This window comes from Megalops cyprinoides, chromosome 2 (assembly GCF_013368585.1).
Source record: "Megalops cyprinoides isolate fMegCyp1 chromosome 2, fMegCyp1.pri, whole genome shotgun sequence".
Classification (NCBI taxonomy): domain Eukaryota; kingdom Metazoa; phylum Chordata; class Actinopteri; order Elopiformes; family Megalopidae; genus Megalops; species Megalops cyprinoides.
The window spans coordinates 31,915,275-31,941,522 of NC_050584.1; the positions used below are offsets into that span (position 1 = coordinate 31,915,275).

The 26,248-nt window shown below is 45.2% G+C and overlaps 1 protein-coding gene across 1 annotated transcript in view; it reads left to right on the top strand.

Annotated features, from left to right (window-relative positions):
* The window catches only part of szt2 (SZT2 subunit of KICSTOR complex), a 70,941-nt gene that overhangs the window by 10,882 nt on the left and 33,811 nt on the right, over nucleotides 1-26,248 (top strand). The window contains exons 14-50 of the mRNA XM_036554794.1: nucleotides 35-152; nucleotides 413-618; nucleotides 780-1,016; nucleotides 1,356-1,434; nucleotides 1,762-1,850; nucleotides 3,035-3,203; nucleotides 3,459-3,573; nucleotides 4,838-4,951; nucleotides 5,086-5,286; nucleotides 5,444-5,541; nucleotides 5,714-5,852; nucleotides 6,295-6,627; nucleotides 6,745-6,952; nucleotides 7,395-7,442; nucleotides 8,464-8,591; nucleotides 10,178-10,445; nucleotides 11,286-11,460; nucleotides 11,623-11,715; nucleotides 11,797-11,875; nucleotides 12,084-12,365; nucleotides 12,619-12,757; nucleotides 12,901-13,017; nucleotides 13,191-13,260; nucleotides 13,609-13,794; nucleotides 14,147-14,422; nucleotides 14,677-14,944; nucleotides 16,242-16,316; nucleotides 16,856-16,994; nucleotides 17,476-17,602; nucleotides 17,691-17,811; nucleotides 18,513-18,665; nucleotides 19,285-19,387; nucleotides 19,482-19,599; nucleotides 20,527-20,614; nucleotides 22,490-22,608; nucleotides 24,733-24,897; nucleotides 25,916-26,000. Of these exons, the coding sequence (XP_036410687.1) occupies nucleotides 35-152; nucleotides 413-618; nucleotides 780-1,016; nucleotides 1,356-1,434; nucleotides 1,762-1,850; nucleotides 3,035-3,203; nucleotides 3,459-3,573; nucleotides 4,838-4,951; nucleotides 5,086-5,286; nucleotides 5,444-5,541; nucleotides 5,714-5,852; nucleotides 6,295-6,627; nucleotides 6,745-6,952; nucleotides 7,395-7,442; nucleotides 8,464-8,591; nucleotides 10,178-10,445; nucleotides 11,286-11,460; nucleotides 11,623-11,715; nucleotides 11,797-11,875; nucleotides 12,084-12,365; nucleotides 12,619-12,757; nucleotides 12,901-13,017; nucleotides 13,191-13,260; nucleotides 13,609-13,794; nucleotides 14,147-14,422; nucleotides 14,677-14,944; nucleotides 16,242-16,316; nucleotides 16,856-16,994; nucleotides 17,476-17,602; nucleotides 17,691-17,811; nucleotides 18,513-18,665; nucleotides 19,285-19,387; nucleotides 19,482-19,599; nucleotides 20,527-20,614; nucleotides 22,490-22,608; nucleotides 24,733-24,897; nucleotides 25,916-26,000 (5,528 nt within the window). The remainder of the gene's footprint in view (nucleotides 1-34; nucleotides 153-412; nucleotides 619-779; nucleotides 1,017-1,355; nucleotides 1,435-1,761; nucleotides 1,851-3,034; nucleotides 3,204-3,458; nucleotides 3,574-4,837; nucleotides 4,952-5,085; nucleotides 5,287-5,443; nucleotides 5,542-5,713; nucleotides 5,853-6,294; nucleotides 6,628-6,744; nucleotides 6,953-7,394; nucleotides 7,443-8,463; nucleotides 8,592-10,177; nucleotides 10,446-11,285; nucleotides 11,461-11,622; nucleotides 11,716-11,796; nucleotides 11,876-12,083; nucleotides 12,366-12,618; nucleotides 12,758-12,900; nucleotides 13,018-13,190; nucleotides 13,261-13,608; nucleotides 13,795-14,146; nucleotides 14,423-14,676; nucleotides 14,945-16,241; nucleotides 16,317-16,855; nucleotides 16,995-17,475; nucleotides 17,603-17,690; nucleotides 17,812-18,512; nucleotides 18,666-19,284; nucleotides 19,388-19,481; nucleotides 19,600-20,526; nucleotides 20,615-22,489; nucleotides 22,609-24,732; nucleotides 24,898-25,915; nucleotides 26,001-26,248) is intronic.

Consider the following 26,248-nt stretch of genomic DNA (forward strand, 5'->3'; position numbering starts at 1 on the left):
ACGTTACGTTGCCGTTCAACCCTTGTCTACCCAGCAGCGCCTCTGACCAGCCTCCCACCTCCTTCTACCTGGTGCGTCTGATCTCCAAGGCTCCCTGCATGGTCCTCCGCCTGGGGTTCCCCATCGGGACCCTTGCTCACATCAGGAACAAGGTAAGCGTCACGTCAGCATCCCTCAGCCAGTTAGACAAAGCCTTCGCAAACCAGAGCTGCTGCAACAAATTAGATGATCCTACTTGGGCTTCATAACACTGTGGTATTGAAGAGTCTGAAGGAATATGGAGATGCAAAGCAAGGGTCAGTACACCATTTCCAGTGACTGAAAATCCACATAAGCGAGTCCATTTTGGGACATGGAAATGTGAGGGGCCCAGCTAACCACTGAGGGCGGTGTCGCCTCCCACCCTTTCCAGATTGTAGATGAGCTGAGGGAACAGATCCTCAGGCTACGGTTCCCCCACCGTGTCCAGAACAAGGAAGCCACCCCCAAAGTGAAGAGGAAGATCCTGGGGAATGCCTCCCCCTCTAAGTCGCCCCCTCTCCCCACCCCCAAACCGGCACTGTCTGACCGGCCCTGTGTGGTGGTGCTCAACAAACCCCTAGAGAAGCTGCTGATCAGGTAACTCGCATCAGAGCCTACGGGCTTCTTGCTTGGAATACTTTTCCTAAACTGGAATTTGAATCGTATTTTGAGTCACATTAAGAGCAGGGAATTAGAGTTAAGACTTGACTTATCCTCTCTCAGTGGACCAGAGCAACTGACTTGGTTTTGATACACAGGTATGAGAAGCTCCCGTCTGACTACCGCACCCCATTCATCCTTAACATGGAGCACTTCACCCAGGCTCCTAACATGTCTGCACCCCTCACTGTGGCTGCTAGCCGCACGGCCTCCTCAACGCTGGCCTCGCTTTCCCGATACTTCTTTCACCAGCGCTGGGTTTGGGCAGTGCAGAGCGGGCTTGGCCCTCCCGTCCCCCTGCAGGCGGTGGCTCACATCCTCTCCATGCTGTCCGAGTGAGTTGGCAATCTTTCGAAGGGCATCACAGCCCCTTATTTCACAACTGCTTACATGTCCACCATCTCATTGAGGGCACCATAACTCATAATGTAATGTCATAAATCATAATGGCATATTGTTTGGGGCTCATGGAGATGTACTGGGAAGTTCCATGTTTTCAGTTCTTCTTTTCTAATACTTGACAGTTTGTATACTTATAACATTGAAATATACTTGCTCATAAACAAATTCAATACTACATTATATTATCTCAGTCTTGTGCATATTAATGGATGCTATCAGAGCCAAACCCTGATTGTATGCTGTGGAAACTTATCTGTGTCAATACTTTTCAGGATTCGTCTTTCAGAAGGTTTTCACTTTGCTGCTAGTGGTGAAGGCATCGTCAACATGGTGACAGAGCTGCCAATGAAGGTGAGAGGAATGGGAGAATTAACACAGCTGGTGGAAATAATAAATCACCATCCATAAACGTTTTACATTATTGCTTTGACAGCTGATTGACATTGCTAGTCTGTTAACAGGAAAATTAAATCATGTTTAGTGTCATCTGTAAAACACATTTGTTAAAGTGTTTCTATGAGAGCTTTCAAAGTCGTCTTTCCCCATTTGAATCTTGTTGTTGCCTTTATGTCACAAAAGTGCACTCTTGTTACACACTCCACTCAGCAAGGCTGAGCTCAGATCAGCGCTCGGCAAGTGCGCAGCACTAAAAGAACACCTGGATGCTGTCGTTTTCAGGGAGTGCTGGCCACGGCGGATGCAGAGCACCACACATGCATTGTACAGTACATCCTATTCCCTCCTCACTCCACCTCAACCAAGGACAGGTGAGACATTGAAGTCAAGAGACGCATAAGCAGCTGCAGCCTATCCCTTTTACTGTACCCTAAAACTAGCTGATCAATGCTATATGCATAGAAGCATAAAAACTTCTTCCATTGTCCAAGCAGTGAAACAGGAATGATTTACATGTGCAACAAAGGGACCACATGCAACATATGCATAGATATTATATATAACATAATGTGATGTATGTGTGTATGTATATAATATTACATGTAGCAGATGCTCACCTAGAGTGACGTGCAAAGAAAGAGAACAAAGGACATCTAATAAAATTGCATGAAAGATGATGCATACAAATACAGGACACAACTAACCATGTTAAAACCTGCATCAACCCTTACGCAGTGCTGTGGTAACCAGTGCACACATACTTCAATATATATGTACAGTACAACATGTCCTACAATAAATCCAAATAATTGAGAACATCAGTTATGCTTCGGTCTACTGCAGAAGACTGTAATTGAGTATGTGAATTAAGATGCAGTCTGAAGTGGCGAGTCTTCAGTCTGCATTAGAAGAAGGAATGTGATTCTGCTGTCCTGACAGCAGGAGCCTTAGTTAAAATATACATGTCTGAGTTCTCCTGCCACGATGTTAGACCTGTATTTGAAGGGACTTTGCAAGCTGTTGTTCCAGCGTGGTAAGAATGGGTTTAGAATGTGATTCAGGTTTCTCTCTCTCTCTGAAGTGCCAGTTCGCAAATGTATCTGGAGTGACAGTCTAATTGCTATTACCCCGTGTGAGAGAGCAGATGAGTGAATAATGCAGCCATGACAGACTGAGTATTATATTGGTTCTGCTCAAACGCTTCCACTTAATAACCCACACCCGGTTTGAGCTAAAGCACGGAGGGCTGGCTCTAGAACGAGTCTAAGCTCAATGAGCCTCCTTTCCTCCTCCTCCTGGTAAGAGGACTTGCCTGTTCCTGATGACTCCAGTTTTGACAGTAAAACATTTTGCATAGGAAGCAATGGTGTATTAGTCAGGCTCTCAGATTTAAATAGGAAAAGATCAAATGCACAATTGAAATCTTGAGTTCTATGACATAACATGGAGACAGTATTTTGCCAATGCTAATAAGTATCAGGCCAATAGCAGATAAACACTCTGTATTTGAAAGATGGGATCTGTCTCATTATTTCATATGTGTGGATCCTCTCAGCTTCTCCACAGACGATGACAATGACACAGAAGTGGAGGCCATTGATGTGGACACTGAGCTGAACCTGGTGACGGAGTGCTGGGTGGAGCCACAGAGTGGGACAGTGTCCATCACCTCAGATCATCACCGGCATCTGCATGGCCTCACCTACGAGGAGATCCCACAGGCGGTCAGTCACTGAGCACTTTGTCCATCACACTTGTCTTCTGCTCAATTGAATAGTGGCTCCAGGCTTCAGTTAGAAAATCTGAAAGGCTGAGAGTGTAGACTTTACAATACATCATACGAAACTACAACCATAGCAGCAACATTACATCACAAAAGTGACTTTGAAGGTGGTTGTGTTCTAATGGGAGACCACCATTTGTTCAGAAAATGGGGTTTTGAACCTCTGGAAATGTTGTTTTTTTTTTTTTTTTGGTAGATTTTCCCCCGGGATCTGACTTGCATGTCGACCATGATGACCTTTGAGTACCTCATCCAGCTGTGTCAGAACAAGGACCAGGTCTATCCCCTCTGTGGAGTCAAAAGCGATGGGGGTGAGTGGGTGATACAAACAGAGAATGGCACCGCATGAATTTAAAATAAGACGTTAGCATATACAGCACTAAGACTAAAGAACAATGATACATGTGAACGGTATTCTGAGAAGTATTCATAATATTAATACTTAATGTGGTCTAAAAAACAACTGTGTAATGTGTAACAGTCGCAGTTCTTTCAATGTACCTTTGGTAGTTTGCCACCCAGAAGTTTTAGGAAAATTGAATACTTCCCAGTGTCCTTTTCTTGCAACATCATGTAGGCTATTGAATTTATCAGCTTGGTTTTTCAGTACAACATGTTAACATTTTTATTAGTACCTAGCTATATGTGATGGTCAGCTAATGTAAACATTTCTTCTGTGACTCATTTTGTCATTTCAAAAGACCAGTGAAGGAATGACTTCTGTAAGCAAGTGGATGCAAGTAAAAGGAAACGATATGTGGCTAAATTGACCCATCCTGCTATGTATGCTCTGATGATGAGCTGTGATCATCTTAAGCTTCCTACAGAATGGCCATGCACAGGCATACACAAATGCACATGCTTTTTTTCTCTCTCTCATGCTCTCTCTCTCTCTCTTGCACTCTCGCTTACGCTCACTCTCACCCGCACTGTTTAACTAAGTTCATCTCATGGACTACCACCAAGTGTGAGCATAGGAGGAACCTTTGTGTGTCTCCAGCACCGATGAGGGACCTTTTTTAGCCCATTACATTTTTGAACTGAGTGTTTTTTTCCTGTGTGTAGAAACTGAAAGCGAACAGTCATTTGAACTTTGGATGAGATTCAGTGCAACACATGTACATGACAACTCCTGTACCCAATCAAAGTGTACGGACGATATCTGGAACACCATGTAGATACAAGTATATGTCTTATTTTATATTTTGATGGATAGCACCCATAAAGCTGCCATTCTGGAATGTTTTAAGGGGTTGTCCTGAATCTTCACAAAGGCTGTACATCAGAGCTACTTAACTGCAGTCCGGAAGTTGCCTATCTGCCTTATCTATTTTTGGTCTCTGTAACAAGCACTTTCAGAACTGGGAAGTGAAACTTTGAATCAGGACAGTTATTGTGCTCAGCTGGAAGGAGGGCTCATAAACACTCTAGAACCAGGCTTTAGTGCCATCTGTGCAGTTAGTTTTGTTAATATTTTAAGCACTGGCAAACTGCTGTTGCTCATCTTGACAGGTTTAAAAGCAAGTCTTAACTCTCTTGTCCCTTTGCTCTTGCACTGTGTCTGTTTGGAAGCAGAAGAATCACCTGCCACTGATGACTGCATCCACACAGTCCCCTTCCAGTTTGACTTGATGAAGTTACTCCCCAAGTGCCAGCAAATTGAGATTTTCTTCCTCACCCTTAGCAGAGGTGCAGTATTAAGTGGAAATTATGTGCTCCTCTATCATGATTTTCGTCTGTGATGCTTAAGATCCAAGCTTGTAAAGAGGCAAAGGGGCTGGCTCTGTGTGCTGGCTTGAATGTGTTTCTTTGTCTTGGTGTAGTAGAAAATGAAGAGGCCGCCCAAAGTGCAACCTGCCTGCCCAATGAGATGCTGCTCAGCCTCTTTCACAGCTGTCTGCAGCAGGACCTCAGTGATCGCGAGATCCCATTGGCTGATGGTGACCATGTGACCTTCATGCAGCATATCCTGCAGAGGGAGAGAGACGGGCATGCGGCACCTTTTGCATTACCTGTAATTAAAGGTAACCTCTGTCAGTGCAAAGTTCACCAGAATTCCAAAGAGCCATGTGCAGATATGTTATACATGAGCAATACATAAACTGCTTTTTGGCCATGGCCACAAAAACCATACAGAAAGAGGTTTCCTTATCACTGAGACATTTTATCTTTTTCATGAAGAGGAATGTCTAAAGCCCCCGGAAAGGCAGGACACAGTGATGTCATTCCACACAATAGGGAGCAGCAAAGAAGTTACTGGCTCCACCAGCACCCTGCAGGTAATGTTCACACACAGTATGAGTGCATTCCTCTGCTGCTGCTCTCTGAAAGAAGTGGCAGGCCAGTCTGTGCTGTCTGTGCAACGGGGGCTTTCATGCTCAGCTCCTTGGAAGTTAGGGGTCTCACAGCTGGTGTCTGGCTCACCCCAGGCTGCACTTGTGTCACACGCAGAGCTTCAGCAATGCAGACCTGGCTGATGAGGAGCCCCTCCCTGTGGAGAGCGAAAGCCCATCTCCGCAGTGGAAGTGCTACGCCAAATACGTCAATCCTCAGCAGATCTTCCTCACCTTCCTCCCTGCCACCTTCACAGGTGAAGAGTTGTCCATTTCTTGCTGCCATTTCAGATTTGGTGAGGCGTTTCTGTCCTGTGTAGTCGCTAGGATAGCGTTTGATATTGGTGATTGACAAACATAAGGTCATGTTTCTTGGTCAATCAGAGGTATCTGTGCATCTGAAAGATGTCTTTGTGTGCTCCTGCTCATTACCTATTGTTTTAATAACATCTAAATTTTTTGGGCCTACTTCCTCAGTTTTGCCTCCATGTGGAATTTTTACATAATTCTTAAAAGAGGAGGCCATATGAACTGAAGGTTTAATGTACTTTCAGGAGGTTTCACTTTAGCATCCAGAAGTTTTCAATATTTGACTCTTAAAGTCAATTGTATCAGCTTAAAATACAGACAGTAGGTTGAAGTTTCCTTGTTCCCCGTGTATGTGTATTTTGTAGAGAGTAGATTACGTTTATTTCTCAGATTTACAGATCTTGATGGCCTCTGGCATGGACCAAGAGCCCCAGGGCAGCAGTTGCTCGCAAGAGGATGAGGACACCCTCACTCACAGCAACAGCCAAGTACAGACGGAGACTCACAACAGCTCAACCAATGGGCTGGAAAGACCAGAGGCCGCTGCTGAGAATGGGGCTAGCCTACTGTCAAATGGCTCCAATGGCAGCCTCCTCAGCCCTGGACCGGCCCTGCAGTTCCTGCGGTCAGAGAGCAGGAGGGCAGTGTCAGAGGAGTCCACTCTGGAGTATGAGGACTGGTCTGGACAAGGAACAGAACAGGAGAACGGAGCTGCTCTTCCAGGTAGGGCCATCCTCTTCCAGTCTTCCCCCTGTCCCACACTAATATTATTACACAGTATCGTTGTGGTCAAATGAGCAGGAGCTGCTCAAGGTAGCCTTAATATGTTTGCTTTCTCAGGTGCAGAGGAGAGAGATGGGGTGCAGTTCGCTGAGCCGCAGAAGCGGGACTTCCATATCACCTTCAGCAGGCAGGTGTCTCAGCAGAGCTCCAGTGACCTCATCCGACCCCGCTGCCCCGTCTACATCTACAACTGCTCCCTGGAGTCCTTGAAAGACCAGCTGGTGCACCCACGCACCAGCAGGCAGCCCCGGGACATCTTCTTCAGGTACCTTCGGCTTTCCAGGGGCCTGTTGAGGCGAAGAGGAGAGGGATGTCTTTGGACAACTGAGTCTGATACTTTGTGTCTCCCCCTGGGTTCCTCATTAGTAGATAGGGTCTTTTGCAAGCCAGAATGTGGCTGACAGTATACTGTCATATGTTCACACCTGCACAAGTGTCAGATGGGGCTGTCCGTTTGATTATGTGATTAATAATTTGATTTGATATCATAACAACTATTGCTGTGTCTCTGTTAGAAGATGAGGTATGCAATTCAGCTGCACATTGTGTTGTGTGAGTGCTGCATCATTTTAATCCCTTTTCACTTTACAGTCATTTAAGCACTGTCTGATAAACGTCTTCAAATTCCAGTATGCACTTGTTCCTTAATTGTGAGGAGAAGCCCTGCTAATGTGTGTTGTTTTGATTGTTTTCCTGGGTGAGAATAGACCTCAAGATGCAGACTCCTGGGAGATCTCTCAGCAGATGAAATACAGGTAGCACGGCTGACTGCTTCCTGCTGCTCTCCGCCTCCCCCGTCCTTAAATAGAGCTTGTATCAGAGGGTGTGGTCTTCCACAGTGCAGGAGCAGGGTTTGCGCTCTCTATTACTGGGACTGACCTAAAGTCACTATCCCTGACTTTCCTGTGCAGTGTGTTGCAGTTGCTTTTGACCGGCCTTGGACTGATCGTAAATCTGACTGAATCTCGTTTTAATGCATGTGAGACAAAGGCAAAAAGATGCAGCTTGGTGTCACCATTGTTGCTCTGTAGTCTCAGCTGTTCTCGCTTGTTCCTCCAAAGTTTTATGGATAGGGGTTGTTACATTGGCTTTAGATCTGCAGGGTCTTTGGTGCCTGCTCTTTATGTGGTGGCAATCCTGGGAACTATGACTACGGTGTTGTCCTTTGGTGTCATTTCCACTGTCCTTGCCTCATTACTTTACATCTTCACAAAGCTTTGTTTTGCCATATAAACGTTTTGAAAGTCTACTAGTCACTTCTCCATGTGGGACCATTTTCTTTACTTACCTCCCACTAAAAAGGAATGTTTGTGCCGTTAATGATACAGGCACAGGAAATTATTAGAAGATCTGCCAGCAAGTGAATATTCCAAAATGGTGTAATAGGGATTTGTGCAGGTTTTTTTTTTAAGGGGGGGGGGGGGGGGGGGGGGGTTGAAGTGCACTGCATGGTTGTGAACCATACTGACAAGTCTGACGGCATTGGCTTGTTTCGCCCTTTCCCATGATCTCCCAACTGCTACTAAGCAATAAATCATATTCTCTCACATGATGACTGTGGCCTTGAACAGTATCCTTACAAAGGAAGGAGTCTGTGCCTGTGTGATTTAAAAGACCAGGTTCAGCATTTTTTTTTTTTGCAGATTTTTCACTTCCTGCAGCTTGACTGTGTGGTCGGTAGCCCTCTCCTGTATTCCCATGGTGTCTTGCCCTGCGTACGTACGCAGCTCTAACAGCAGGGGGTGCTGTGTGTGGTGTCTCTCTTCTCCCACACAGGTCTCTCTCTCAGGAACGCAGCAGCACCTCCTCCTGGACAGAGCTCATGACGCACCCACACAAGCACAAGGAACTGGCCAACTACTGCAGCCTGCTGCAGGAGCACTACCACCAGAGTTACGTCAAAGGTAAGCTGTTGTGGCAGGTTAATATTGACGTCTTAAACAAGGCTGAGCCCCTAATTCTGTTTTCCTCACCACAAGGTGTTGCTGAGATACTTGCATTTTAAACCTGTTCATGTACAGGTTTAAATTTTTTTTATGTACACACATACACACACATGCACATACACAAATGTATGTGTACATAAAGCCCTCAACCAAAAGCCCTGTTTACAACATTTAAAAACACCTTCAAACAACTTCAGGGTAACTGTGTTGTGGCACAGCATTGTCTCTTGTTGAGGGAGGATGTAATGAGGATGACTGCTTAGAACTGTCAGACTAGATTACAACTGCTCACTTAGGTGGGTGGCGATGAATAATTATTAACGATCAGGGAGCAGCGGCTTCTCATATTTGCTGCCAAATGACTTCCCGCTGCACGACTTGCGCCCTGCAATAACGTAGGCCATGCCAGACGTATTCAAATCCAACAGCCTGTCTCCCTCATGCATCTTTCCAGTCACTGCAAAATCAATTAAAACGGTCCTAAAGCTGTCAGCCTTGGAGATGATAATTGCGGGATTGTAGTTCTGCTTTGTGTCAGCAACATCTGTAAATGTCAGTTAGGAGATAAATAAGACTGCTCCACCAGGGAAATAAAGCAGCCCTGACAGGCTGATGGATGCATATTCATGCCCATTCTGGGTGCTGTCACACTGATGCACTACAAGCACTTTAGGTGTCCGACTGTTGTCAAGCAAGCTTTACAGTTTTGTTTCTCTTCTGTCTGAATGGCCTGCACGGAATTTTCACATATTTGGATAGAAAATGATGTGCTGTCAATTCTTCCTGTAAATTAGACCCGCTTTGGCCTTGGACATCCCCATGACTTGGAGCTGTCGTGAACCTTTATCGCAGACTCACAAGGCGTAGCTTTGTCATAAAGGCACAGCAGATGTAAATGCTGTTCTTCACTTACGAAATGACAGATCAAAACGGAAGAAAATGGCCATTGCAAGTGCATCTGTGAAAGATTGCAGTCATGTTTTCCATATTTTTCCCACAATTCATTGCTTTACCTTGGTTATAAGGAGTGACATAATGTCTGGAAGTTAACCAAGTACCTTTCCTTTGATTCTGCCTTTATGCAAAGAACAGTAGTGCGGTATAGTTACAGTAGTTACATTGCTTACTACATTGTTCCTTGTTATTTGTAATATCAGCTAGCTGATTTCTACAAACTGAAGTTGTCTGCAGCATTAGTGACATTCTATCTGACTTCACAGCAGATTAATAACTAGCTAGTAATTCCATAGAACCCTTTCCTTAGCTAGCACTTTGTCATGCAGTCAATTCCCAATTGCAGCACAAGATGTGAAATTATACATCAGTGTATTCTTTATGTGTAAAGATGGCAAATTAGTATATAAATGTGTTTATTCAAATTGATAGTACTGTAGTAGACCAGATGACTCAACTAATTTCTACTATGTGACAGTGGGACTAATTGGCAGGATGATCTGCATTTATATCTTTGAGTTTACACTATCACAGTTGGTTCAGTAGCTGTGTCTGTAGTTGTCTTGCTAAGCGAGCGGTCTGGCCCTCAGGTGTATACCGTAGCCTGCAGCAGTCCTACAATATCAGCTCCCAGGACGTCCTGACAGCCATGGACTACTGTGAGGAATCCCTCCAGGAGATCGACATCAGTGCTTTCCTGCAGACGCTGTGTGGTCACATCCGAGTCTTCCGTGAGCAGCACGAGCAGTCAAGTGTAGCTGAGAGCCAGCTGCTTGCAGGCGAACCTGCCACCTTCACCATCGGGGAGGGCGAAGAGGATGGGGCAGCTGACAGGGGGACCCTGGCTACCTCCTCCAGGTGGGAGCTATGGCAGCCTGCTCCAACTGGGCTAATTCTGGACCCCTGCCATCTTTACTCTCCCCTGAATATACTGAATATTTCCAGTGGAAATGGATATAAACATGCCTACTTTGAGGTCTGAATTTTATATAGTTAGGATTTAGAGAAAATAGACGAATGCTTGTGCTGAACATTAAGGTGAAAAGTCTACAAACCTACTTGGAAAAGCAGTGCCTTACAGATTTCAGATGATGCATATATTGCACCTTGTTCCATACAGAGTATTAGGGGGATACAGCAGGTCTTTTCACACGAGGTGTAGTGTTCCACAAACACTCAGGAAATCAGTTTTATTGTGTCTCATAGAAAGACACGGAGCTGTGAGGCATGACAAATGTAGTTCAGTTTCATCCTTTAAGCTGTGATGTCTTACTTTAAAAGAGGCAGATGAAAAGATCTTTGCGGTGACGAGGCTGTAGCTTCTGCTACACTTTCTTTGTGAACAAAGGATAGATGCAGTAGATAGATGCATACAACTCACAGCATAAGTAACAAGTATGAAATGAGAAAAATTGACAAGATACAATTGACAGATATTTTCCTACCTGAATCACATCATCTTTATTTCCATAGGTTATGTATGGTGCCTCGAGGCAGAGGCTATAACTGAACTATAACTGTTTTAAATGCATTTGATGCAAACATGCTATACCCTATACCACTTTCTTAATCTACCACTTACAATATACTACCTTTTTAACCTGTCTGTTCAGTAAACATCATGGAAAAAGTGATTTCAGCTGAAAAAAGGATGGTGTAAATGTTCTGTGAATAAACTACTGGTTTCTTTCATGGTAGTGTGGATGCAGAGGATGTCAGTGAGGCGGAGTTGAGAGGGAAACCCTCAGCCCCCACCTCCCCACTGGAACTAGAAGAACCAAAAACCCGTAAGGTCTACCCAGAATTCCCCCTGTCACTCTTACAGACACAGCAGAAGTGTGAGGTTTTCCCAGACCTGCACAAAATTATACAGGTATTACTCTTTGGGTCAAGACTATAATGCGTTGCATGCTGTCTGACTTTCGCTTGATGTAATCTTCAACGTAAATCTTTTAGTTTTTTGTTTGTTTCACAAACAAGTGACTTATCTGTGTCCTGGTCAAATCCACTCCGTGTAATTCGGTTACCTCTTCAGGAAAAATTCATGGAAATTGGTGCTCAGTACTTCAAGACAGTGCCTTCCAACCCACACTACTTCTTTTACTGTCCTCCATCAGCAAAGAAAGAGGTGAGTGGAGCAGTGACGTTTATCACTGGAGAGTAGAAGTTGGTCGGGTGCAAACTGACTGGCCCACCTTTTCCTCCTCAGGAGGACTTGGAGCGGGAGGAAGAAAGGAGACCCAGTGAGGAGATTGAGGTGTCTGAGGCTGAGCTCGCCACCGAGGAAGGTGAGGGAGTTGCCACCTCACTGATTTTGTCCCTGGTCACTCAGATGGTTTCTGTGTACATGTGTATGTGTGTACATATGTGTTTTGTGTTTGTAGTTGTTCTGGCTGTTTCGAGGCTATGCTGTTTGCTGCTTGGGTGCTGCATGCGATTGTGTTTATTGTATTTGTCTGTCTCATTCATGTTTGTCTCCACCCCCCCCCCCCCCAGAAAATGTGTCTGGTTGCTGCATCGTGACAGAGAGCGACACGGACCTGGAGGTGGAGTACCGTGACCGTGCTGACAGGAAGCTGCCTGACAATGACTCCCTGTCAGACTCCAACACAGTGAACCAGGACGAGGACTCCTTCAGCATCCTGGAGGGAGCCTCGCTGCTGGAGCCTGAGGGGCCACAGCCTGAGATGCCTCCTCTCTTCGTCCATCTCACCTGCTCTGTCAATGTTAAGAACTGCCACGGCTCCATGCCCATACAGACGTTGCCCACCTGCCTCGGTGAGGCCCGCCACTGCATCGGGACCTGTTTGTTAGGAAAGCATTGCTAGTTTTCACTTTCTATCCAAGTATGAACTTACAAGTGACTAAAGCAACCTTATAGGTTACTAGCCACGTGCGTTGTTTGTTTTTACAGGGAAGTGGTGCCATTGCATGGATTAGGTGTAAGACAACTAAAGGGTGTGTTGGAGAACAGTTGTACTTTTTCAGTTTGCCTTTGCTTGTGTTCTCAGAGTTAAAGTGTGCATTGCAGGTGAGGTCATATCTTGCCTGGAGAATGCAGAGGCCCTTCAGTCAGTTGATCTGAGTGAGCTCACTGTTACCCTGGACATCTTCGTTCTGACTCTGCCCCTGGAGATTGAGGCCATGGCCTCCGACTTCCACCACAACAGGTGATGTGTGTAGACTAGTGTAGTAGTACTCCCTCAGAGAGTTTTGAATAAAGAACCTCTCTGTGCTTCCCTTGATGTGCCTGTGCTTGTTTGCATGCCTCTCTGTATATATTTATGCATTTGTGTGCGCGTGTGTTTCACAGATACACCTCGGAGAGTAGTGTGTCCCTGAACCGCTCCCCTGGACAGCCGTCGTCCTATCGCTCAGACGAGGAGCTGATGGGCACCCTGGATAGCCTGCGTGGCTCGGGCGTGGAGGGGTGAGTATGTTGGAGGTTAGAGGGGTCATGTTTGGGGTTGGTGCTGAGGTGGACTGCTTATGAAGTAAAGTGTAAGGGGAAGAATGTCGGTTGAATTCTCTCTGACACTTTACTCCACCAGCTGTTTTATGTTCTGTTGAATTTGATCTCAGTGAACTGTGCTTTCTCTACAGGGTGACAGGAGATCCTTTAGCCAAACTCCCAGCTCCACACCGACTGGCCGTCCTGGCTACCATGGACGAGGTGAGAGTCCTGTGGCCCTCTCTGGGGGAATTGCTTGATCACGTTTTGTTTCAACTCCGCAGTATTAAGTGGTGGCATCAGTTCCTCTCTTCGATTCTTCAGGTCTGTCTCTTTGTGATAAATTTATGAACAGTGGGTTCAGACTTCCACAGTGTAATGGCTCCAGTACAGTACATTTCTTTTTCCTCTCATAAATCATTGTTGGTAACGCAGACCTGCCCTCGCCCTTATTGTCCCTACCAAACCCTCACAAATACTCATCTCCGTTCTTAATATCTGACCCGGTTACAGAATGTGAGAGGAATTGTTTTACAGTGTGAAACCCTCATTCAACCCCCTCCGCTGCAGATCCGCTGGCTGCTGGAGGATGAGATCGTCTCTGCCCTGCGGCACTCCAGGGTGATCAGCACCTCCACGCTGCAGAAGGTGGCAGACCACGTGTACCGCTCCAGTGGCCGGCCGCGCTGCCACTGCGAAGTGGTGCCCCTGCAGTTTGTCTTTGGCCCAGAGCAGTCCTTGGAGAAGTTCAAAGAGGTAGGGCACACAGCACGGGTCAGCTTATTCCCTACATTACGCTAGGTTGGCATTACCATTATGTGACTGAAGAGTTTGGTTGCTTTAGCTAATTTTTACTGCTAAATTAACCTAGAAACGAGGGTAACAAAAATGCAAAAGTGGGCAGATTTGCCAGGATAGCTGGTTTGTATATAGTGCTCTCCTGCCTTCCCAAGACAGCATCACCCTTTGCGGCTGGAAGCTTTGACTGTCATAATTTGGCTGTGACGAGGCATTAAGTACATATATAATACCTCTATAGCATGACTTTAATCAGGATGTCAGTATGTTTATGCTGTTCCTCTTATTTAATGGTATTCTCTCCAAACAGGAATTTCGTAGGATGTCTCTCTCGGGGTACCTGTTGAACGGCGAGATGGATAACTTCCACTATGTGTCCATCAGCCGGCTTCACTCCCAGAGGCTTCAGGCTGCTTGCAAGCTGTCAGAGCACGCTCCCAGTGCTGAGGACGAGGGAAAAGCCTCCCAGCAAACCAATCACGGCACTGTGGTGGATGACACCACCAGGGCCTCAGCCAATCTCAGCACGGCTGGGAAAGAAAATGATAGCGAAACTGAGGTGGAAAGGGGCGAGCCGAATCCTGGGGTGAGCAGCGAAAAACTCTTGTCAAACAGATGTATTTTTGTCCTGAAGTGAAATGTACACTAGGGCAACCCTAACCAAATAGCTAATAGTAGCCCTTTCCTTCATCTACTTTTGCCTAAACTTCCTGAAATTTATGTCCCCCAACATAACTGTTGCTACATATGCATGCAGTTATAAATGTGTTTTGTGCATGTAATAGAGAACACGTGCGGGATGCGGGATCACAGCCGGTGTGTGTGTGCCTGTTCCTTCAGGGACAGGCTGATGAGAAGTGTGTGGGGGCTGGTGTAGAGGCAGGCTGCGAGCCCACTCCAGAGTCCTGCGACACCAGCCAAGCCAGCCAGGCGGAGCGAGAGGAGGCTCGTCCCCAGAGCGCCGTCAGCAGCTCCACAGGGGACAAACCCCCTGCCACCCCCCGCCTGCAGCCCAGCAGCAGCACCGACCACTCCTCGGAGCACACCTCGCCCCCCAAAACCCCCTCTGCCGTCAGCCTGGCCGAGTCGGTGCAGTCAGCCACTCACAGTAAGCGCGCGCTCTGACCATCTGCAGACCTGCAGTTTAAATAATCACCTGGTTTCAATTAAGTGCGTCTGCTTCCCTGTGAGATCATTGTGAGATGCACCGCACACCCCTGTACTGTACAAAACATGGACAGTCATCCCACCAAATGCATTTGATCACTCATTTCACTGAACTCCAACACAATGAGGGAATGCGACAAAGTCACAGATGTAAGTGCTACAGTGTTAATTAGCACCTATTGCTTTGCTGAGAAATTTGCATACACAGCTTATAACTGGCTTTATTTTTCTGGTTTATATATCCTGTCAGAAGTACACTACATTGCAGCAGCATCTCCCTCTGTGAAATTGTCCGCTAATGTCCTGCCAACAAAGCTTGACATTATATTTTTGGGTTGTCCCGTGGTTCTTTGGTCCACCCCTGTAACAATTACATGTTGATTTTGGTAGTGTTTGAAAATCAGTAGGGCTGTGGAGAATATATTCATGTGACATATTGTCAAGGGGAAAATTTTAGTTTTTTTTCCTGCCCTATAACTCAGCCAATTATGCATGAGTTTTGATTAAACTTGACACAAATGTTATCCTCACCTTTCCCCCATCCATACCCTGTTGATTCTCGGGTTGCAGATTTACATTTCATTCTTCAAAAAGGTCAACTTACTCCTGTAATTTTTTAACAACCTTCTTATTGGGTATTTGCAGTTCTGCCTCAAGTAGTATCCATGTCTGTCCATTATGAATTCCTGCAACTTCTGCATACAGAATACTAAGTCATCCACTACCTAAATGCTAACAGACTTGTGGGTACCTTGCTTAAAACTTCTACTTTTCTATATTTTTTAAATTTTGTAGTTCCTGTCCAATAATTTTCATGCAAGTGGATATCCACCCATGAAGTACTCCCTTGTATCAAATATTTCTGCTCTAGCAAGACTTTGTGTTTTGCATTGATTCTTATTGTCAGCATGTTTGTGACTTGCCCACGTTTTCTGGCCACTTGTTAAAACCACAGCAGATGCTGGCAAACTAATGACAAGTGTGTCATCAGTGAGTGGCCCGGGGCCGGGCAGCCAGGTCTGCGGCACCTTGAGCTGTCTCCTCCTATGCACAGGCTGCGGCTCCAAATCAAAAGGCAGCATGAGAGTGTCTCACTCATACTTGTGTGTTATTTCATGACACCTGTAAGCCTCACCCTGATGGGAAAGCCCTGTTTCTGGCACACTGCACGGGGCTCTCGGAGCGGGGTGCTTTCGTGGAGTGCAAAACTGATCCTGAAATGGTCTGTTTGTTTCCAGGCAGCGGGAAGCTGAGGCCCAGTCGGGTGCAGAGCGTTGTGTCCAGCCAAGGCAGCCTGGACTCCGACATGCTCGGTACGGATCCTGTTACTCATCTTCCTCTATGTAGTCGCTCAGCTGAACTCCTAATCCCATATGGAGTGCTGTTGTAGCCTTGAGCTGGGGGATGTGAAATGCTTCCATAAATATCGAACCGCATCAGCGAGTGATGGGGTCAGATGTAAGCCATGTCAGTTACCCAGGATAAGGGTATGGGTACAAATGCGTGGAGACGGAGTGGGATGCAGTATAAATGGCTTTAAACATGAAATAGACATATTAAGTTTGACTCAAGCAGTGCAAGGAAAACAGAGCTGTCTGCAGAGTGGAGAAAAGTGTCAAAAGTGTGCCAGATTTTTTTAATGTAATTTTGCTTTTGGAAATGACTGTTCCCTTCTGACTAGCCCGTCTCTGAACTCCAGCCTTTTTTGCTCCTTGGCTGTCCTGTGCTTTCCCCTGACTGCCTCTCTAATGCTCTCCCTCCCTGTCTCTGCTTCCTGTTCCCTCCCTCCCGTCTTCATCCCCCTTCTTGTTGTCTCCTCCTGCTATTCTCTCTCCCTTGCACTGTCCCTCAGGCTACGATGGTGGCAGCAGTGACTCAGAGTGTGAGGGCCCCACCATGGATGAGCAAGAGCCCCAGTGTCCCCTCATGCCTGACTTCTGGCTCATTGTGAAGATCCATCAGGACAGAGTGGAGGTGTATTCCCACTCCAGGTACAGTGCACAGGGGCTCAGCAAGAAGGGCACAACACTAGCCGTAGATTGTAGAGGTTATCACTGCGTGTGTCTCTCACTGATAAGAACAGAAGGCAAACAACTAATCAAGAGGGCATTAAAAGGCAGTCTTGACCTGCTCACTAAAAACCTACTGACTAGTGGTGCACCTATTGAATATTCATTTCACATTTATATATAAGTATGTTTGAATATTTTTGATATCTTGAAAGTAAATGCCAGGGAAAGTTTTTAGTTTGTCCTTAAATTCTAGAGATATTGTTGGCAGTTAATTCTAGCCTGACACTTTCCTTTGGGTATAATGAAAGACAGACACCATGTATAACCTGCCCTGGAGTCTGTCAGTCCCTTGTTGTATTTGTTTATTATTCAGTCTTTCAGTGTAGCTCTGTCGTTTAGCAGGACATGTCTGAGTGTCTGATTTTCCGGTGTTTATGGCCTGCTGACCTGCGTCCCAAAGGAGCCTCAACGGAGGGAAGGAGGAAGGGGTGGGAGAGGCGGAGAAGGAGGAGGAGGTGCCAGAGTACCTGCAGCTGCACCGCACCGTGGTGCGGAAGATTGGAGAGATCTGCCGTGTTGTCAATCAGGTGAGCTCCCTGCCGCTTCGAGACCCCCACCATCCCCCCCAGTCTCATTCAGTGCTGGCCCCCTCTGACTGACACAACCCCCCTACAGCGCCTTCTGTTGAAGGACTTGCATGACAGCCACGTCTGCAACTCCCTGCTGGTGGCTGAAAGTGAGGAGGACATCTGGAAGAATGAGTCCTTGTACCGGCAGAGGATAGCCAATTCTGATGGTTAGTCCACGCATCCCCATGCACTCGCACGGTCATGGTCTCACAGTTAATGGAGTAGTTCACAGCCACAGTTCTCTGTGCTTGGAAAAACATATTGTTAACAGCTCTCAGGCTCCTTTTGTCTCAGCCCACTTTATAAAAGATTGAGTTTCCAATATCTGCTGATGAAAACTAAAAAACTTGCCAACCAGGTAACTGTTGTGTTGGAGATCTTTCACATGTTGTCGAGTTTAATGGACATTTAATATAACTAGTACTTAATACTGTGTTGCGCTTTCACTCTGATTTAGTGAACATGCTCCTGTCTTTATAGTTCATGCCAATCAATGAAAGCTCACAGAGATGTTTGTTGAGCAAATGTATGCAAGGTTATTGAGAAGAGCGTATTTGGCAGGGCTACGAAGGATGTGTCTTGCTGCTATTGGGTAACTGAACAGAATCCCTGCAGTGTAATATACTTGATTATGCAGTAAAACATGGAATTTCTTGTGTAATTTCCTAATATTTCTGATAGGTGTGCCTCAGTGTGTATAAATTAATCCTATTAAGAAGGTACATGCTAGAGCCTGATTGTGAATGCAGTAACCATTATGCATGAGCAGAAGGTGCCTCCTGGAGAACGTGAAGCTTTAGTGTTTGTCACGCTTTTACATCCCCGACCGCCCCCCGTCCGCCCCCCGCCCGCCCCCCGTCCTATGCAGACTACAATGCAGAGGAGAGCTACCAGCCCAGAGACTACCTTGCTGCCACCATGCAGTTCATCCCCGGGCACTTTGCCTGTGACGTGGTGTGGAGCACGGTCATCCACATCCACCCCCGGCTCAAGATGGGGCCCAACATGGGCGTCTCCAGAGGTGAGTGTCGCTGTTCAGCGTTACCCTTGAATCATGGTCGACAGAGGAATTCAGCACTCACGTATCACCCACAACACACAATTAAGTAGAAAGTAGTGTACGGAAGGTCTTTTAAGTCCGGTTTTCCTGTGATGGGCTTGTCATCCCTGCTCCTTGACTAATGCACTCCAGCATTTCCCAGCACTTTATATAATGCTAATGCTCCTAGAACTGGGGAGGGAAGCTAAATTGTATCAGTTGGGGTAATGATGTGTCGAATCGGATGGTGAAGTGCCTGGATGGAATGAAAGCTGGCAGACACCGCAGCCCTCATCATGATGAGCCTTCAGTAGCTCTGTTGGAAAGGGTTCTGTTACGCTGTCAGAGCTGCTCCTGTATGTGGAAGTGCTTCGGAATCTGCTCAGTTGGACTGCTACCCGTCAGCTCACCAGACACGTGCCTCAAATTAGTGTCAGACTAGCACTTAATTTAAGTGAAATGAAGTCCCCAAAAATGGGTCCCTGTAAACTCTTTGTTGCTCTACATACAGAGGAGCACCAACCCATAAATGTCCAGGTTTGATGTTAGACTCACAATGTTTGGGCTTGCTTAAATGTGCCTCTCCCTTTCTCTGCCTCAGCAATCCAGGCGCTGCGGTCAGTGCTGAACGCCTTCTGCGTGGTCAACAGAAAGAACATGTTTGTCTACCAGGAGCGCACCACCAAGTCAGTCTTCTACCTCAGGTGAGTTCCCATTCACTCTCTCTGCTCCAGTCATCCCTGTGTACGTGCACTGATCCAGACCCTGAGTCACACCATCCCCATCTCTTGCACATAGACTCTCCGAGACACCCCAGAGCGGGAAGTTTTCCGACCTGGATGGCAACCCCTTGCACGTGTCCCGCACAGTGGGGCTGGCCCGCAGCCAGGAGCCCATCTATTCAGAGGACCTCTCGGTAAGGCATTTGGTGCAGGGGAAACTGCGTCCCCTTTGAGCCAAAATGGCTCTTGTATTTATTCTACATAGGCAGTGAAATGACTTCAGTTTCACTATCTTGGGTGCCTATCAAGCCATTGCCTTCTTGGCCCCAGAGAACTATGCTTGACGGCTCTTGTTGTTTAGACTAAAAATCTTTTGTTTGTTTATTTTGATAAATAAGCCTAAAATAGTCCCACTCAATACTTCTCTGGTAGCATTTATTGCTCTGAATTAAACAGGAAGCAATGTCTAAGTAGAGCAACAGCTAAGGTAAGAATGTCTACACATTAGCATTTTCAAAATCACTATGCTACGGATTGTATTACAGTTTTGAGATGCAGTGATGGCATAATATCATACATTCAGTTCTTTTCAATTCACTGGCAGTGTACACTGTAGAGGGCTTTACTCTGCAGTTAAAACACACCAAATATTATTGCATCTCTGAAACAGGTTGCCACTAATCTTGAGAAAAATTTATTCAAGATCTAAAAACTCAGTCACATTTAAATTCTGTTCTAGAAGAGCAATAATTTCCACCCAAACCCTTAACTTACTCATTTAAACCATTATTTAGTGGAGTCCAGCCTCTTGTTTTTACTTGACACAGCTGGAGCCATAAAGGGATTAATAAAACTTGCAAACTTGTGACCATTTAGAACAAAATTTTTTCACAGTTCAGACAGATCCTGCCCTTGGTTCAGTTTCATGTTTTTTAACGTTATAGTTTTGGGTAGAATAGGGGTTGAAGCAACTGACCCTAGATCCATTGTAAGAGGAGGTCTGAAGAGTTCTAATATCATCATCTCATTGTGTCTCTGAACTGAATCCATGGATAGCCAGAGTTGTGTAGCTCCAGTTGAGCCCCTGAGGGTTCAGCCTGTCTTTCTCTATGCTCCCACAGGGGTCCCGCTCCTCCTTGGAGGGGTCTCGGCCCGTGGGACAGGTAGACAAGCACATCCTGCTACTGGTGCATGGGGTGGGACAGGCAGGTGAGTGGCATCACAGACAGTCAGATCATACCTCCTGTGCAGTGTGATAATAATGTTGTACCTCCGGTCACAAAAATGGTGCTACAGACATTGATGAGTTTGGGCTAAATACAGCCATAAAATGCACCATGGAAAAAACATAACAAAACTGATTCCTTGATGTTTTGTGATCAGTATAATGTTGCATGATGTGACTGCTAGTGAAATAACTGATCTACGTCAATCATAGAAATGTGGTGCAGTGTCAAAGAGAGAGTATTCCCTTGCAACAAAAGGGAATTGAATTACTCTGTCAGAATGGATTGTGATTGCAGTCAAACACACACACACACACACACACACACACACACACACACACTGTCTCTCTACTTCTGCTTGTCGAAGGCGTCAGTAAAATCTTTAACCCACTTGGTTATCACTGTTGACAGTCTTCAGCAGAAACGATGAAGAAAACGATGCATTCATCAGAATTAAATGGTTGAACCAGATTTCACAATATCCCATTAAGAGGATTGAGACTGTGCAAGAGCATATTACTCCATTGGATCACAGGCTGCACAGGAACTGCACTTGCTTTCACATGTGGTTGCTGGGGAACTGAAGTGGTTAGCATTGGGAGAGTGAGGACATATGAGCCAATGGGAATACAGGATTATTTGGGGAGTAGGGGGTGGTGTTTTGGATTGTGAAGGGATCATCAGATGTGGAGCAGTTTGTGTTCAGTGGTGATAAAAGGGAAACGGAGGAGAGAGGCTCATGCTGCTGCTCAGCATTAGTGTGTGTCTGTCCTGAGTGAAATCTGCAGACACTAATGGACTATCCAGCAGATTTATGGATGGCAGTTGAAATAGACTCAGGCTGAGTTGATTCATTTAACAGTGCCACATACTGCATACTTATTAAAAACAGGCTGCAGTGCCATCAGCTGACTACCAGGGGTCACTATTGCTTTGCTGATGTTCAGAACATTCAGGCTACCTGTTTTTAATGAAAGCTCTGGAAGATTGAAAATGTCTTATCCAGGCCCTGCTCTTTTGGCTCATCGTCTCAGTTACAGAGCGCTTGTTTGCTTACATACTCTCATATGAATAGAGTAAAGATGCTGCATCTGTATACAACAAATAGAGTTTGCACTCATTTCAGACAACCCTGATAAATGGGCCAGGCCACATTTAATGCAGCCAACTTAATTTTCGCTATTGTTGGCGTGATCATTTCAGGCCATATCTGCTAGGCATCGACATGAATCGATGAAAAACAGCATAACTCCCCATGCTGCAAAATGGTGTTAACCTTTAAGGTCACCGAGCCTGAACTTGACCATACCGTCTGGCCTTTTGAAGGTGCTGTTGGAATCAGGCCTGAGATCTCATGTTTTTTAGCACAGTCTTTCAATAGAACTTGCGTATTATATTGACTCTTGGTAGAAACTGAAAGTAAATTATAATGGCTAAAAAATAAATTCACTGGTTTCAGAAACTTATCATGCATTACACACACCAAGGAATTTACAGCAATTATGGCAGCTAAGACATGAAGTCCACCTCCATCACACAACTGAACCATTAATAGTAGAGCTGTAAATATATTCAGGAAATAGAGGTGCTGTTTTATACATGTTTTAGTGTGATAAGAAACCTGCTTTTCTCTAAGGAGGCTTTCAGAGTACAGGGACCGGGTGGATCAAAAGCCAAACAAGCCCACAGTTAATCTGACTCTGCAGAGAGAGTGTAAGCACTCAGGGTTCATGGCCCCTGCAGTGCAATTTCTGTGTAATCTCTCGAGGTCCCTCCATTCTCACAGACACTGAGTGCAACACAGAGGGTCGCCAAGCAAAACCTTGACCCCCTCCTATGCCCTGCCTTCTGCCTGTAGGTCCGGAGATAACGGACGAGCTGGTCAAGGTCCTGCGGAAGCGTCTGGACGAGGCCACATTAGACATCATCACCGTCATGCTGGTGCGGAACTGCAAGCTGACCCCTGCCGACGTGGAGGTAACTCGTGCCTCCGCCTTTGCTCAGCAAATACCAGCAGCTTATCCACTAATTTAGCCTGGAACCTATCCAAGCAAATCCAGTGTGGTTTTGGGTGGAACCAATGAATGAAGCATGCCTCTCTTCTCAGAAAAATTCTAAGGTATTAGGGCTCTGGATTAGTACAGGGTTAGCCATTTTGGGACAGTGGGTGGGAGGGGCACAGGTCTTCATTTGATTACACATTACTTTATCGCTTATACCTGCCTTATACCTTTATACCGTATACCTGTTGTTTGAATGTCAACTTAGGATGTAAATGAGCATGTAGGTGTTCATGTTAATGGTGACACTGAGTATGTGATGTAAGCGCTATGCAACATTTGCAATAGATCGATTATCATTATTCACAAGAACATGGGTAAATTCTCTTAAGTGAGTTTGAGGAAATGCATTCAGCTTTATTGTTATTGAGCTGACTGTGCTTTAGCATTTGAAATGGGTTAACTGAGTACTTAACTGGTACTTATATCCCTAGTGTGAAACTAATTAAATGACTGTGATAGAAATGATCAGATGCTTACTTCATGTAGCATTATTAAAGGTTCACTTTTGGGGGACTTCAAGTCTATGTATTTGTTCATTTTATCCATAAGTTGATCTCTTCCAATATTTAAACACCGGGAATAACAGGGTATTTGACTGTCTCTCTAATTGGTGCTTAAAATGAATCATTTAGCACCTAGGGATGGATCAATAGCCAAGACCTTCAGCTTATAGGCAGTCACCCAGACTCAAGTGTTTTGAATGCATCTTGACACTAGATATTTTGCTAAATATGGGAAATCACGCCATGGCTTTTTGTGACCTTTTGTGTCATCTAACTGTATCTCCCAATAAAGCACATTTTAGCTGTTTCTTACATAAATGTAGTTGCTAAAAATGATTGAATGTGGTTGAGTTTTGGTTTGGATACATGTGTAAGACATAGCTGCTAGAGAAGATGTTCATGGACCACAGCAATGACTTGCTGTGGCAGTTCAGGATCCCATGAGTCTCCCACTCCAGCCACTCTGTCATGCCTACTTCTTTGCAGGCACACAATGCTTGCTTTTCCACCTGAACTAATGCCCGATGACATGGAGCAGGTGGGTACCACACATTGGTGGACACGGAGGGTCACCCTCACACTGTCATGATCTATTTTTATGCCTGCCTCATGTTTGGAAGGCTATCACTTCACTGCAGCCCTCAGTTCTGCCAGCTCCCGGGCGGTAAGGGTCTACATGAACTGGATGCTCCATGTGTTTGCTTGGGTACATAAGCTGTTTATTGTTTTAACAGGAGTTTTGCATTAAAACCCCAGCTTCCCTCTTTGTCATTAAATCAGTAGACAGAGTAAAACACAATACATACGGTGTAGGGTTCAGGATGTCATTTGGAAGCACTTGTCAAGGGCTGAGTGTACCTTCAGGCAATAGCAGAATAACAAGCAGTTTCTAAACTCACCTGCTCAAAAAGCTGAAGTATGTTTTTGTCCTTTAAAGAAGACGTCTCATTGGAGTGCAGTCAAAATAATACTCCCTGGAGTTCAAAGTCATTACGGAAGGTGTTGATGCTGTAGAAAAAAAAGAATTCTGCAGAGGGGAAAGAAGCTGAGACCCCTAACCAATTTTGTATAAAGCCACTGATATATAATCATTATGACTGCACTGAAGGCATCCAAAGGCAAATTTTTATTAACAGTCTGCTTTAGATTATCTGTATACTGGCTGCTTGATATTATGAACCCATAGCTGTATAATAATGAGGGGTTTAATGTGGGTGTGAGAACAGTAGCACTTTACATGGTAGAAAATTGTTTTCAGAGAATAGCTGGTGCTAAGCAACAGTCGGTGGCATTGTCTGAGGCACCGGTATACAGTAACCCTCTTGTACTTGTGCACTTTTCTGTCCAACGTATTGCACACTGTTCTTCCACAAGGCTTCCTGCTCTCTACCTTCCCTTGGATTTGAAATGATATCCCAGCTGCCATTCTCACGGTGCCTCTGACACCACAGCAACATGATAACGCTGCAGCGGTGTCGCGACAGAAGTGCGTTGGAGCGGGCCCATCTCACTGACTATGCGGTCTTGCCCCTCAGTTCATCCAGCCCCCCGGCTCCCCAGCCACAGAGGTGATGGAGTTCATGCTGCCGCAGTACTCTCTGGCCTGGATCCAGGCGGTGGCGCATTACCTCCGGCAGAACCTGCTCATCTTCCTGCATATCCCCAAGTATACTGACAGCAACATGGAACACCACTTCAAGGTAGCGCATCCACTCCTTTGCGACTAACGCTGCTTTACAGTGTTACAGTGGAGTGATGGCACAACCACAGCTGTTCTGGAGTATGAAGTTGTTTTGAGACCCATTAGGAGTGATTATATCCAGCAGTTGATCATGTTGCTCTCTTTTGCCTCATTCACATACATGTGTTTGCTGACTTTGATCGGGCATAGCAGTCAAAATCAGCATAGGTACATTTTATTAGGTGCAGTTGTGTTGGATTTCTATATTTTGGAGAAAATGCTGAAAATATGTGGTTCCTTGGAAAAACAACATTAGCAAGTCGCAAGAGTCACAAGATGAAAAAGCATTGTGAAATGCTACTTCTAGTTGTTATATTTGACATGATTATTTTCATAACATGGAATATATGCTTGTACGTCTGTCTGTATTAAAATGATATAGGTAGGGGCATGGAAGAGTCTGAAGAGATGCAGAAGTGCTGCTTCATTTTTACAATGCATTGCCGTGAATTTAATATTTCATTTGATGCTTAAAACATGCCTGGCATCAGTGCAGAATTTTTGCAAAGTGATTATGAAGCATATATTTGTGACTTTTGAAAGTTTTATTCAGGTTGTAGTTTAAAAATGGACTCTTCTGTGGTGATGTTGGCTGGGAAAGTACTAACGTGGCATAACTGAATCATTTAATATAGCTCTGCCTGGAAAGTTGATTGAATGAATATAATTTTGCTCAAATAATATACTTTGGGATTTCATTTTCTTGGTTGTTTCATGGGTCGCTTCTTAATGTGACATGATTCAGAAATAGACTTTCAATTAAGGGAAATAAGACATTTTCATCAAAGCAAAGCTCAGTGTGTCACATTTACTACCCAGTGCCATGCACTTGCGTGTGTACAATCACAAATGCATGAGATTTTGTGTTTTAAATGCAGTGTGGAGTCTCTTTCATTTGTTTCTTGATGTTCAGAATAAGCTGTGCCTGAATGTGCTGACTTCTCATTTTTCCCCTGTATTGTGGGGATTTTTTCCAGCACTACTTTCATTTAAGCAGCGGGTTGCCTGACTCTGATATCTACCTCTACAATAAGCCTGGAGGTCAAGGAACAGGAGGGAAAGGTAATCATATTCTTCCAGCTCAGCTATGCACACATACTAAGATCAATCCCAGTATGTTTTTTCCCCTCTATAATTAGGGAGGCAGATGTGTTCATCATTTGAAAATAATCTATTGCTTTTTTTTGCTCACACGTGCATAGGGCAGCTGAATATTTTAGGAAGCATTTTGAGTAATTTGAGATGCCAGCAGATAGAGTAATATTTTGGGATGTGCTGATGAGCTTTTTCCTATTTTTTGATTCCTTCAT